The sequence below is a fragment of the Neopsephotus bourkii genome, unplaced genomic scaffold (assembly GCF_033783945.1).
Source record: "Neopsephotus bourkii isolate Nb327-2 ecotype Australia unplaced genomic scaffold, CSIRO-AGI_Nbou_v1 NB_1511, whole genome shotgun sequence".
Taxonomy (NCBI): Eukaryota; Metazoa; Chordata; class Aves; order Psittaciformes; family Psittacidae; genus Neopsephotus; species Neopsephotus bourkii.
The window spans coordinates 7,194,770-7,208,945 of NW_026901987.1; the positions used below are offsets into that span (position 1 = coordinate 7,194,770).

Sequence of the window (14,176 nt, forward strand, 5' to 3'; positions counted from 1 at the left end):
AAACATAAAAAGTAGAAGCAAACACAATGCCCACTGTAAGAGAGGAGGTAAAGGAATGACAGAACAATATTGAGACAAAATGTGTAATATCCAACTGACTTTGGGAGAAAAATCAAACACAGATTGACAGTTTGTCTCTATCAGAGATATATTATGACTGAAATAATGTATTTGATTAAGCTGTTACTTCTAGATGCTACAAACTTCCTAGTTACTTGATAGACTCAACTGAAAAATACTTGTGGTTACAAACATCTGTCACGTGACATCTTGATCACTTAATGTCAATCTATTTCAATTTGATGAAAAGTTTTTGTAGCTTCTGTAGCTGTAATTTTTTTTCTTTTATAGTTGTAGAAATAAAAATGACAGTATCATGATCACTATTTTAGATTAGTTTATCTATACCTACAATTCAGAAACTGTATAAAGATATATTTGTGAAATACTGTGTAATTCTGAAGAGGTTTATGTGAGTTGACTAAAAGAATACTAATGTAACTTTTCAATATGATATTTTTCTTATTTTATGTTCACTTCAGTGAATGGAAACACTGTAGCAGGTTTCCATCTGAAATTCAAGAACCACTGCTACTCTTGAAATTTCTACCTTTTCTTCCTTCCAGAGTGTAAATTTTTGTTTAGATGAAAGATAATCCTAAAAAAATTAATTTAGGGATGTTTCCTCCTGGTTCTCAAACAAGCTCTTGCTGAAACCTGCAGTACTTCCTGTAGCACAAAGTCTAGTTCCAAAAGTGTGATTTAAGAGAAAACTGTATGGGCAAAGGACAGTGAGACATAAAGCTAATGAATGAATGAGCTAGCTAATGAGCTAGGCCAATAGCTATCAATTCCTGTCTCTCAGTGGAAAGGTAAAGTGACAAACCAAGAGGCGAGCCCAACCTGCAATTTAATTATATACTTTATATATTTTCTTGAGTTCTGTGCTGTTTATTTCTCTTGCAGTAAAATTAATGATTTCACCCAGTGAGGTGCACGTAATACTGAACCACTAAACTAATATTTTGAAGTATATGGTTCTATCTTTGTCCAGTACAAGCATTTAAGCCTACATTTAACTTTAATCATCCTATAAAAAGTGGATTGTGGAATTCCATCTTATGCAAATAAGGATTTTATCTTGTACTATCTAAAAATCAAATAGTACACTCAACTTCTAGCCAGTGATTAGTTTATGTTGTGTGCATTGAAAAGAAGTGCATTCTGATGTAGATTTATTTCCGGTGAAGCAATATTTATCAATCAAATATGAAGAATACTATCAGAATTTGAATTACTTCTAAAACTGAAATGTCTTTTTTAATGTTTCCACTGGAGTTGAGTGACTTGACATCCTACAGATTTCCAGCTCACTGGCTTACAGAGTTTGGCAAAAATGTATTTTGCTTTGAATCTGGCATAATGCTCATTTGATTCTTCCTGATGAGTGTTATCAGTTCCATGTTCAAATTTATATCTAATTAATCAACTCCTGGTTGCTTCTTCATGGGCTGATTTTACAGAAGCTTCACAGCAATTTCAGTTTTTTTTTTCACTGGTGCAAGGGCTACAGATTTAGAAGCAAAGCTGATTAAAAAAAAAAATAATTTACATTTTTGAGACAGAGTAATGTGTACCACTTTTGTGTGGTTTATTTTAAAAGTGTTGTCTAGATTTCAACTACTGCCAAGTACTGCTTCTAGAATATTAAGCTTTGTATGATGCTTACTCAGCATGTCATTCCAACTTTTTGGTGTTTTGCTGCCTCTTCATCAAGTATCAGCTTGCCTTAAAAGCACTTTAATGCCTTGAAGATAATGAACAATTTGGCAGCAAAGATATTTTCTGACTGATTTGGAGCTTCTGCATAATCTACTTAGCATATGAGATCATTGAAAGCTATTATACTGGCTATTTTAAAATTAGGATTTATTTCTGTTTGAATTTTGAAATCTCTCCTTGGGAGAGCCATTTAAATGTAAACGTATATTTTCCTCTTTAACAGTAGCTTATGGGCTATAATGGTGGAACATTTTTGCATTTTTATGTTTAGTTTTATTGTAAAGAGCCTTGGGATGCATTTGCACAAAAGGCACTATATAAGCTCATTTTGAGCTGCATTGTATTGCATTGTGACAAGAGCTATAATCTCCAGGTTTCTATCCATTAAAGAACTAATTTCACAGCTCACTAATTATGTGAATGAGAAGGGGAAGTAGGTCCTTTTCCTCTAAGGTATGCTGAGCAGATGGCATAGCAGTCATCTCCACCAATTGAATCTAAGGTCCTTTCTTGCATTTGGTTCCAAGGCTTGCCCCTGTTTATCAAATAGAACAGAAGAGAGATATCAGTTTATTGTACAGTGTGCCAGTCCGTACTGAGTGGCTGCTTCTGTCCTTTGCTAGTACAACATTGGTTAACACATACCATGCATAAAGAGCCTATTTATTGAGGATGGGACATGAGAACTGTTAAAATACATGTGTATTTTAATGTATTTCTAATTTGCCTCTTATTCATAGAAGATGCTGGATAGATCCGTCACAGGGTTTTATACTGATACTCATAAAAAAAGTTGTTAATGAATCAGTTGAGAACCTGTGGGACTCAAGTTGGTAATTTCAAAACAGAAAATCATTATTTCCTTAGTCTGTGCACTTTCCTTCATAGCTACCTTGATAATCTGATCTTTCTTTTTTTTTCTTTTGCCTCACTCATGAAAATGATTTGAATCAAAAGTGTATATAATGATATATATAGCCTCATAATGCAGTGTTTTTTTTTTTAAAGTAACGTGAGTCATTAGAGATACCAGTATTCTCCTGTGATCCTGAAATATTGGTATTTGGGCCCTTATTTCAGCACTAAAAAGAGAAAAGCTGAGTCTGAAGGTCCCAACACATTTTATTTAGGACTTGGCAATAAAACTGCATTTTACAGTATTACACAATCAGATCATTTGCTCTCTTTAACAAAGTGAGCAGTGCTAAGTTCTTGTTTCCTTCTCTCACTACTGGGCTGTCACATAGGGGTTTTTTTGTGTTCATGGTTCCGATTTCATTCTAATTTCAGACAGATGCAGCACTAATGTATGATGCAGTTCATGTGGTGTCAGTGGCTGTCCAGCAGTTCCCACAAATGACTGTCAGTTCACTACAGTGCAATCGCCACAAACCATGGCGCTTTGGGACCCGCTTTATGAGTCTTATTAAGGAGGTAAGTCACTAATAGTGTCCTGCTTCATTGCTTTCCTTTCTCCCTACTCCTACTTTCTTTTGTGTCTATTCTACTTGAATTCTGCCATTTTTTTCTTTCCTTTTTTTTTTTTTTTCAGTAAATGGGAATCTCTCAGCTTGTTGTGTGTGAGGAGTTTATCAGCCAAGACAGCATTTTTATTTGAAAATGGGTTTTCCTGAAGTATAAGTTGGAACAGAGAAACATAAAAAGATGAAAGAACTGCATTCTAAATAAGTTTTGTTTGTAGATCATTGAGACGTATAGTGTGTGTGTCAAGTATCTTTGGCAAAAAACCCCCAAAGCCCTGAAACCCCAAGCTATAGACCATAGACTGATTACGAAAAATTCAGCAACTGAATTACTGGCTAAGTCCAAAGAAGTCAAGAATGAAAATTATTCCCTGATTTAATATTTTTTTTCTCTCTCTCATTTCCCTCCCGCCCTGCCCTCCCACGGTGAATTAATGTCTGTGGCCTTGGTCTCCTAGTATTCTATTTAGATACTGACAGATAGTAATTTAAGAGAAAGTCAAGAGAATTAAGGTGCTAAAGATGAACACCATAGAGTATTCAAGTCTTGTACTGTAAGTAATACCTAATGCAGTATTTCTCATTCTAAAATGCTGTACTAAACTATGTGATTAAATAAAACCCTGTTTTTAGCATTGGGTCTTTTTAGGATAGCAATTTTGTTTTCCACAGTCTGTCCATCACTTCCATATATTTTTAGAATTAGGCAGACTTCCAGTTAAAAAGAAATGAAGATATTGTACTTTAATAAATTTAAGGAATCAGCTCTGAAAGACTGCCTCAGTGACCTCAATTTTTGCTGTCTCAGAGTAGTTTGAGGGGACTCAGCATTTTGTAAAAGTAAAACTTCATTTGACTAAAATCTCATGAAAGAAAAATGAAATCCACGTCAATGAAAGAAATTGCAGTTTTAGGACGGGAAGGTGGAGGCATGTAGGGAAGCAGAAAGGGAAATGTATGCATGGATGATAGAGCAATGAAAACAAAAGTCTTTTATTTCATGCAGTAAGAATAGTCTATTAGCTAATATGGAGGTTTGTTTAAAAAATTGACTGTGAACACTGAAGTAAGATTGATTTAATTCGCAAAAAGTGAATACAAGATAATTTTTTTTAAAAATCAGTCACAAGGTGAATTATTTAGTTAGTGTGACTAATTTGTTTCCATTTTGGCAGAAGTAAAATTTGTTTTTTTGGGTCAAAAGAAGAGGTATTTATTTATAGAAATTGTTTTTTTCTTTCTCCATAGGCCCACTGGGAAGGCCTCACAGGCAGGATAACTTTCAACAAAACCAATGGCTTAAGGACAGATTTTGATTTAGATGTTATCAGCCTCAAGGAAGAAGGACTTGAAAAGGTGTGTAAGATATTTGTCTCCAAAATGATGGGAAACAAAACAAAACCCACCCCCTAAAAGTAGCAGCCTTTTCAATAACATTTCAGGTGTTACATGGAACAAAATACCTGTTCTCAGCTTCATATCTGATTTTAAAGTCTAGTAAAAGCTGTTATCTTAACATCTGACAAGTACTGTCCTCTTACCTGTGTGCTTCTAGCCACATTCTTAGATTCAGGTGGGCTGGGAAGAGCCATGCATTAATATCCTTCAGTCTATATTGAGTTTAGTTATCATTCTAATCCATTGCCTATCCTCATGTGTGAACCTGTGGGTATGCGTATTTTGCATTTTCTTTACATCTTACTAATTCAAGAAGAATTACCTCTAAACAGAACGCAAAAAACTCTTTCATTTTGTCAGTTTTCTGTTTTTTTAAGAGGGAACTTTGATTCTTTTCTTGGAACACAAAGTTTCCTTCTGTAAATGGAAAAAAAAAATAAATAAAATTTAAGAGGAGGTAGCCTGACAGGTTTGTCTATCTTCTGTGTAGCCTAAATTGTCCATGTTTGAATTAAAGGTGCTGGGAAACATGTACAGATATTTGTCCTGCCTACATGACATCACGATGATCTGAAATCAGATCACGTTCTCTCTCTTCTCCAGCCACCCTGTCATGGACAAGCAGTGCAGGAAGCTGCATCTCACATTTGTGATCAGCAGACAAAGGTTTTGCAATTTGCATCTGCCTTGTCATTTTTATATAGCTATGGCATTTGGTGTTCTGTAATCATTATGTTTTTCTTCATCTTCAGATAAAAGATTATTAGCTATTGCCCTAGGGTGATATTGTGGCCACAAATAAAAAAAGAAATTAACGGAAGACACCATGCAACAGAGTTGCATTCCCTTTCCTTTATAAATTGTTGAATGGAGGAAATAGCATAAACAACAAATCCAAAACTTCCCCCTCAAAATTACTTTTAGAATATTAATATTCTTTTACGAGGAAGATTTTAAAAAAGGTTCAGAAGCCGTGAGCTTGCTTTGAAACACTTCTATAGGTAATAACATATTTTAAAATATCCAGTGGCAAACCTATTATTAAAGGCCTAAACTATGTCTTTAAACATTCAGCAATGTACTGATAGTAAAGATTCTTCCTATGAAGTACTCCATGAAGGGCTTGAAAAACTTAAGGAGGGGGAGGGGAAGTGGAGGAGAGGAATATAGCAGTGATTAGACTTGGAAAGTAAATTAACTTTGTGTACAAGTAGAATAGGTATAATGCAATCTGTCTTCCTTACTGGAAACATAAATAAAAGAATTGATGACATAGAAATAGCTAAGTATGTCAGTAGTGGCTGAAGAGTCTTCATGCAAGTCACAACTGTTGAAAATGAGGAAAGGAAGTCTCTGTAATCAAGATTAGCTGTAAGAGCATTGGGTGGTATTTAAGAACCACCAAGCAACATGGGTTTTCTGGATAAAAAAAATCTCAGTTGTGAGTATATTAGATGTGTACCCTGCTGAGAATATAAAAATAAACCAGAAATGTCTCTAGAGTTTAGAAACAGAAAATAAAACTCAACAGGAAATATTGTACTCTAAAAACCCTAATAGGAAAAAGTTAACTTGTGAAACAATAATATTCAAAGACATGTAAGAGACAACAGTTGTGAAAAGGATATGGACATTTAAAAATAACCAGTAAAGGAAGATACTTTTATTGTCTTCACTGCTCATTTTGGCCCTGTGATGAAGGGGTGTGATAACATTCTTTCAGCAAAACACGATAACAGTCTTTGAAAAGAGCACTAGGAATTACTTATCATGTATTAGGAAAGTTTAGATGTTGGGAAAATAATGTTAAAGAATGATGAGGAATGCCACACAAAGATACATATGAGCAAAAGCAGAGCAGTTTCTGCAGGGTGTAATGATAAGGGATTCGGAAAAGGAAAATTAAGGACATCAGATTGAACTGCTTAATAAATATATGGTATTTTACTGAGAAAGATAAATCAATGCTGAGAAATGTTTTTCTCTGAAGAAAACTTGGTTATTCTGAAAGAATATCCTATACTTGAATTCAGGGCGAGCCCATTAAACTCTAGAGCTGGACACTTCCTAGTAGAAAGAATGTGTTTTAGCCAGTCTTTCATTTAAAAAAGCTGTCTCAAAGTTAGTGTGGTTTTTATTATTATTATTTTTGTTTTCTTTAAAACTTTATTTTCCCTTCAGATTGTCTTTATTAAAGCTGTGATAAATCCCTCTCCATCTCTGTCCCCTTCCTTCCTTCCTTTACATGTGCACTCCTCTCTACATCCCACTGCTTCTTTGTTGCTTTCTGCTACGCTCTCCTTCTCACCCTGCTCTCTTTCTCACTCTTTTCTCCTTTTCTCCTTTCCCCCCTCCCTGCCCATTTCCCTTTCTATCTGATCCCTGTCCACTTGTCCCTCTTCACCTCTTTGCTTTATCCATCCCCGTTCTTTTTTCTTCAGACTTTCACCATCTTTGTCCTTTTCTTTTGAGTTCCCACTGTTCCTTGCAAAATACCACCTTATCAAGCCTCTCTTCCTATGTAGTTAGAGTTCCCAAAGAGTTATTTATTTATTTATTCATTCATTCATTTTGTGGGATGAGAGAAGATGGGGATGTGAGAATTTTCTGTGCTGTATGTGCAGTTTTCCATACTGTAAATATCTATTATTTCATTTAACCTCTTTCAAAATATTGGTGAAAGACATATTATGTGAATGACAACAGTTCAAAAATTTCAACTGTAATCTGAAATGCTTTTGTGACAAAGTGAGATATCTTGAGGAGAAAAATATTCATGTTAGGAAAAGAGTTATTGTGAAGTAGTTCTACAAGACCTACTTTTTACCTTTTTTTTTTTTTTGAGAATTGGGGAAAAAATGTCCTAGATAAATTTCCTGGTTAGTATAATGAGAAATTACTTAATTTATGTATTTTAAGTACAATAACTTCTGAAGTCACTGACAACAGAAAAAAAAAATAATGCCATGTGTGATCTCTGACTGAAAAGTGATAATCAAACATAGTCAATAAGAAGTATGCATTTCCAAATAAAATTTCATGTCTGGTATTGTCAGATGAAAATGACAAAATTAATAAAAATTGAAGTGCTGCTAATGATGTGAGATACAGCAAAATTTGCCAACAGACACTCTGGATACACTGGAACAATTTGTTATTAAGCACAATGAAAATCCAAAACTGTGACAATCGAGTATAATAAGGAAAATATCATTTAAATTATAATCAGTCAATCAGTATTTTACACTGGAGGTGCATCATAAGGAAAATTACTTTATAATTTAGGGAGATAAAAACACCTGAATCTAATACAATTTTTTATATTAATATTTTTCACTGATGAAGAAACACATTTCTTGAGTAAAGATGTTAACAACTGGCTTGCAACCTTGCTCAGGACTCTACACACAGGGTGAAAATAAATGACACAAAATGAGTTGTAATTCATTGTCCAGCATATAAATATAAGATCTTGCTCTATTTAGTACCTTTATTAATGATGTGGGAAAAAACAGTGACATAAACAGAAGGTTTTGTAAAAATTAGGGGAAAAAAACAAGGGAGATAACAGATCTGTGGAAGCCAGCAGTATTGGTATTGACATGATATTTGCAAAGAAAGCAAGCATATTAATGTATCTGAAGAAAGCAAAATAAATTGAGCATTTTGCAAATGGAAAGGCATAAAAAGAATTAATATTACTTACAACGCAGTATAAAGATTTTTTTTTTTTTTTAAAGTAAGCACCGATTTTGCTAACTACTCTACAAGATATCTTGTAGAAAAGATATTCTAGAAATAGAATAGTAGAAAGCAAAGATGGCAAACTGGAGACACATTTTTCAGTTCTTGGGGACTTGGCTCTAAATTTGGCTGCACAGTTAGATGGGACCACTGCAGAAGGTCAGCGATCTTTCCTAATGCAATGCTTGTGATACTTCATTGTCAATAGTATATACTGTTTTGATCAACATAAAGCCAAAAAATATCTATATTACTTTTCTCAGGAGAGTTTTGAAGGAAGTTCATAAAGAAGAATAATTGAAACAATACTTGTAAAAATAAATTGCTTTTTCTCAAACATGCCAAAGTAAGAAAGCTACTTTAATCTATTGAATATTTTTGGATAACAACTCAAGAGACTGATGATCAGTAACTATAGAGTATATGTAAACTCAGTAAATTTTAAGTTTCAGAACTGTACAATGTCTCATTTTTTGGGGCAGGTGATAAATTATCTTACTGGTTTTGGCTGGGTTAAAGTTATATTTATTCATAGTAGCTTATATAGTGGCTATATTTTGGATTTGTATTGAAAATATTGTTAATAACACAGAATACCAATTTATTTCACTTTTTAAGAAAACATGAAATTTTGGTGCAAATAAATTTAATGTTGTAGAGGTAAATTTTAAGTTCTTTGAACTGCACTTATATGTGATAGACTAATTCAATTTACTTTTTGTACATTTTTGGCTTTTAAACTTTTATAGTGGAAACACATCTGTTCAAAAGGCTACTTTAAAATTATAAATGTGCTCAAGCAAATAGAAAAGAATGAATTTGCCGCACTGTTTATACACAGTTTTCTCTAGAAGCAGCAACTTTACAAAGATATTTGTGTGATTTGGGTGCTTATGCATATTAGAATATATCAAAGTCTGTGGTGTAAGTTGTTGGGTTAGAGCTCATTAATAAAGATAATGCAAAGAATGTCTGGTTTGGAACATATGTTTTTGTCCATTTCTTAGATTTTTATTTATTCACAAATACAGCAATATAGGTACAATTAACCTCATCTAGAAAAATAATGCAACAATTTGTCAAGACAAGTTTCTTTTTAAAGTAACACCATGGATAGTCTATATGGGTTAGTTACGTAAATCCCAAATTCTGACAGTTGATAGTTTATTTGCTTGTGACTGTGGCTACATGAAAAAATAGAGTAGGAAGTATTTTAATTAGCAGTGTGTTAGTTTTAGCTAAGATAAATTTGAATTATGAATTTGAATAAAGTATATAATGTAATGAATTTAGGATTTGCATTTGATCAAATAAAGTGATAGTGGTTTCTTAGAAAATTTTGTGTTACTTTTGTACCTGAAATTGAATTTCATAAAGGAGAATTGTCTAGCTTTAATTAAGTGAAGGAAGAGCCAGGGACAGGCTCAAGCTCCCATCTTTGTCATTCCTTGTTACTGTATTCTAGTTTGGTCTTTCTTTGAAGTAAAGCAAACACTGCGATTGCCATAATTAGCAGAACATTGCATCTAAATTCTCAATTCTTTTACAGTTTTTTAATTGTGGTCAAGCTGCAAATCTGAACATTCTGGTTTTTCTAAAAACCTTTCAAGGCACCAAATGAAATAATATTAAAAAAGTAAATGAATGGAAGTTTTTTGTAGTAAGGTTTGGTTTCAATACCTTGAAATTATATTTTAGATTTTATTTTATAGTTATTTTTCTGAGACACACATATTCTTTCTGCCCTTCATGTTTCTTTTATCAGTTTATGAGGTACTGAATGGCCAAAATTCAAGAATCACAGCCATTCATAGGAGTGACAACTTGGAACTGAGTGTTATGCGAAGAAGAAATCTAAAATATTAACTTCCGTGGAACTGAAAATCTTACAGCAAATTTGTCTTTATTACAGTTTCTGCTAATTAATGCTCTGTTGTATTATCAGTTTTAGAAATTAAACTCTCTTTATTTAACCCATACCTAACTGCATCTCAAACTTACTAAGCAGCTGTACTATAACAAATCACTTAAAAGTATATAAAAATATTCTCAGGAATCAGTAAGATTTAAAAAAAAAAGTGTTTATATATGCATATATATATGCATATATGTATTTATATATACTCAAAATCAGACCTTACAGAATGTTTTCTTTTAAGATATAGTTTAAAAATGTCTTTACTTTTTAGTATAGATATGCTTTGTATCTGTAATGATATTTCAAGTGCTGTCTAGAAACAGAAAAGAAACATTTCTGGTTTGTTGGAGTTTTTTTAAGACAGTGGGGTAATACAAACATTCCAGTGTCTAAAAATTATATAGCGTGTTTACTGCTTGCACAGTTTAGAGTGATGAAATTGAAGGATGTATTCATAAGCAAGATTAATTATGATGTAGCACGTTAAACTATCCTTGAGCTGAACCATAAAGCATAAACCTGGACCTTCTTACTTGGATAAAAATCCTGTTGAATTTATTAGAATAAGAATTTCAAGTTATGTCAAAATAGCTACATACTGAACATTTATCTGTAAATCAGTTAAGCTATTGCACTTAAGCTACTTTCAGTCTTCTCCATTACGTTTACCCCAAAACATTTTTTGCTCTGCCGTTCTCTCTGGTCACAGAAAAAGGTAGATCCTTCTGTGGAGACTATGGTCTTTGCTCTTCAATAAATTTCCAACTAACTTTTAAGTTACCTTCAGATGTGGTTTATCTTGAAGAATGAAAAATGTAGTCAGTAGCTTTAGATATTCTGTGCATCAATTTTCCACTTAATGTTACACTTCACAAGACACTTTAAGGTATTGTGAATCATATTTTAAACAAGTAGAATGACCAAGAATAATGGAACAGGTTTCTTTTTTTTTTTTTTTCAGGTTAGCAATCCTTTTTCCTCATAGTGTTCTTTTCTGGATGCTGAAATGTAACTAATAGAAAATTTACACAATAATTTACTGTTTTATAGGTAGGAACATGGGATCCATTGAGTGGCCTTAACATGACAGAGAATCAGAAAGGAAAACCAGCAAACATCACAGATTCCCTGTCCAATCGCTCTTTAATTGTTACCACCATCTTGGTAAGTAATTATATTTGCTTTTCCAGAAGTACAGTTATACCGAAAAGCTAATATAATTTGCTGTACTAATTACAACACTAATAAACACTCTGTAGTATATGTTATAGTTACTTAGAAATTGTTGCATCATGAATGAACTCCAGCTGTTAAGCTAGTCATGGATATTTACTTTTATCTAAATGGTAAGTACATTATCTCAATTTTGGAGTTATTTTAGCTGATCAGTAATTTAATTTCCTTATTATTGACTAAATTGTCTGGTTCGTTCACAATGATTTTTGGTTCAGTACTATATGAGAGGACTAAAGGTGTTTGTTTAAAAATGTAGTTTAGCTGTGAGCCTGACAATTCTAGCCAGAAAAATGTATTGATTTCATTTGCTAATCTAACACCATTATCTCTAATGAAAGTACGATTATTAAATTGAAATTTTTAATAATATGAAAATTTAATTGAGCTATTTGAACTAGATCAAATAAATATTTTAAGTAACTTATTTTTTATTTTCATTCTTGACAAATTCAGTTGTGAATGAGGTATTTTTATTTATAATTGCATATATTTAGTTACATAAAAATAAATGTTCCCTAATTTCACATCATAATTTAGAAATAGTAATTTTAATTTCAAACTAAATGAAAACTTTCCAGTTTGCCTGCTGCTACCATTATCATGAATGTGTAAATATCAAGAAAAGAATTCACTTCTGATCAGTTTTATTCTTCAATAAGAAGCTTTTACCTACTAACATATATATTTTGACATTTCAAACTAGAATGTATTTTCCTATGTACGTAGATAAAAATGCCAGTGTGCTTCAAACTGTTTATTTAACATAAGCCATATAATTCCACCCAGTGGGTAACTTGTTCACTTATAAAGTCTGTTTTTATTTGCAGGTCTACAAACTATAAAAAATATTCTAAAATCCTTTGTTTCATTTATTCTACTAACTGAAAAATACGTACCTGAAATATAATTGGAACATGGCTGACTCACTTTCAGGCATAAATTCTTGTTATGCTAAGACCAGCACAGTTTTACCACAACTTTCTCTTGTAGTGTTATTTAAGTTTAATATCATCTCCTGTGATTCTTTTTATAAAATTAAAATAAACTTCTTAGGGTACCTTAAAGTAAAAGCATCTTTTCTAGCATATTTGCATGTCTTTTTTTCTTCTCACTGCCCTTCGCAAGTTTTCAAATTTTGTATGTATAAGAACTGCTGTTTTATCAAGTAAAGTTTTTGAGTATTTCCACCTGACCCTCCCTTTACTCCTGTTGCATTGTACCTAGATCTCTTGCCTACGATTTTACTTGAAGAATTCCACCAATATATAACTATGTTTCAAATTTTTTCCTAATTGATTTCCAGAATAAAGTCCTATCTCTTTTAAGTGGCCTGTTCCTTTCATTACTCAGTATTCAACCAGCTTATCATCTGTACACTTAGTTAACAATAATTGTATACTTGATTCCAGATCAGTGATAACAGTACTGGGACGAAGATGAAATCCATGCAAGATTACATAAGAAACAATAACTGGAGGTGTTAAAATTTACTTTATGATTCTATCTATGTATTGGTGAGGTTTGAGTTCATATATTGCATATATCATATTGATTTTCTATGGTAATACTTACACTTGCATGATTTTATTTCATATAATGATATAATGACAGCACGCAAAGAGTTGTGGTCAATGGCTCAATGTCCAGCTGGAGACCAGTAACGAGTGGTGTCCCTCAGGGATCGGTGTTGGGACCGGTCTTGTTTAACATCCCCAAAATGAGGAGTGAATGTACAGAAAAGAACAACTATGGCTTGATTTCTTCAGGCTGTGATTTATCAGAACATAGTTATGACTACATGTTTCATGACCCAAAAGGTCATACGAGTGACTAATCCAGAAAATATTTTAGATATCAAATAAGGATTTTCATAATTAATGTATATTATAGACAGTATAGTGGAAGTAGGTGACTTTGTAGTTTTTTTTGTGTCTGGTCGTAGTTTCTTCTATAGAATATCCTGTCTGGCTCAAATGAATAGTGAGATGCCTAAAATTTTATATTATTTTGATTGACTGTAACTAGTGGATTGCTTCTCCTCTCCCACTTGAATTTTGACTGCCAACTGTGGAAGCCTGTTGTGTATTCCTTAAATCTGATGCAAATGTTAATTAGAAACGGCAGCCTTTTAAATCCAATATCCCTGGTGAACAGAAGCTAATGATTAAAATTCTCTGTTCTAACAGTGTCAAATTTTGAAGGTGTTTTTTCTATTTTTATCAGGGATTCCAATTTTGTCTTGTTTTGCTTTAGTCATTTCTGATAGTAATGCTAATACTGATGATGTAGATAACTATCAATAAAAATTAAAATTGGAATGTAGAATTTATTGTTACTATTTCGAGGAATATCTTTGCAGTTGACATTTAATAAAGCTCACAGGAATAATTCAAGTATTTCTCGTCCAAGTCTGAAAAGGAAGCATATCAATCAAGGCTACAAAATAATGATAATAAAAAAATCAACCAGTAATTTTTTTCTATGCTCACAGTTGTATAGAATAAGTGTGTTTCATTCAAGTATTAGTTGTTCATTTTAAACATTAAACAAGTCTGTAAAGCTGTAATATTAATTTAACATGTAGAAACATAAGAAAAATCTTTTATTTTGTAGG

General features: G+C 32.6%; 1 protein-coding gene across 8 annotated transcripts in view; it reads left to right on the plus strand.

Moving 5' to 3' along the window:
* Positions 1-14,176, plus strand: part of GRIK2 (glutamate ionotropic receptor kainate type subunit 2) — a 401,313-nt gene that overhangs the window by 207,765 nt on the left and 179,372 nt on the right. For 7 of the 8 annotated variants that reach the window (XM_061369881.1, XM_061369874.1, XM_061369873.1 and 4 more), the window contains 3 exons: positions 3,073-3,216; positions 4,515-4,622; positions 11,377-11,490. In XM_061369881.1, the coding sequence (XP_061225865.1) occupies positions 3,073-3,216; positions 4,515-4,622; positions 11,377-11,490 (366 nt within the window). The remainder of the gene's footprint in view (positions 1-3,072; positions 3,217-4,514; positions 4,623-11,376; positions 11,491-14,176) is intronic. The other variant, XM_061369876.1, reaches the window with a different exon arrangement.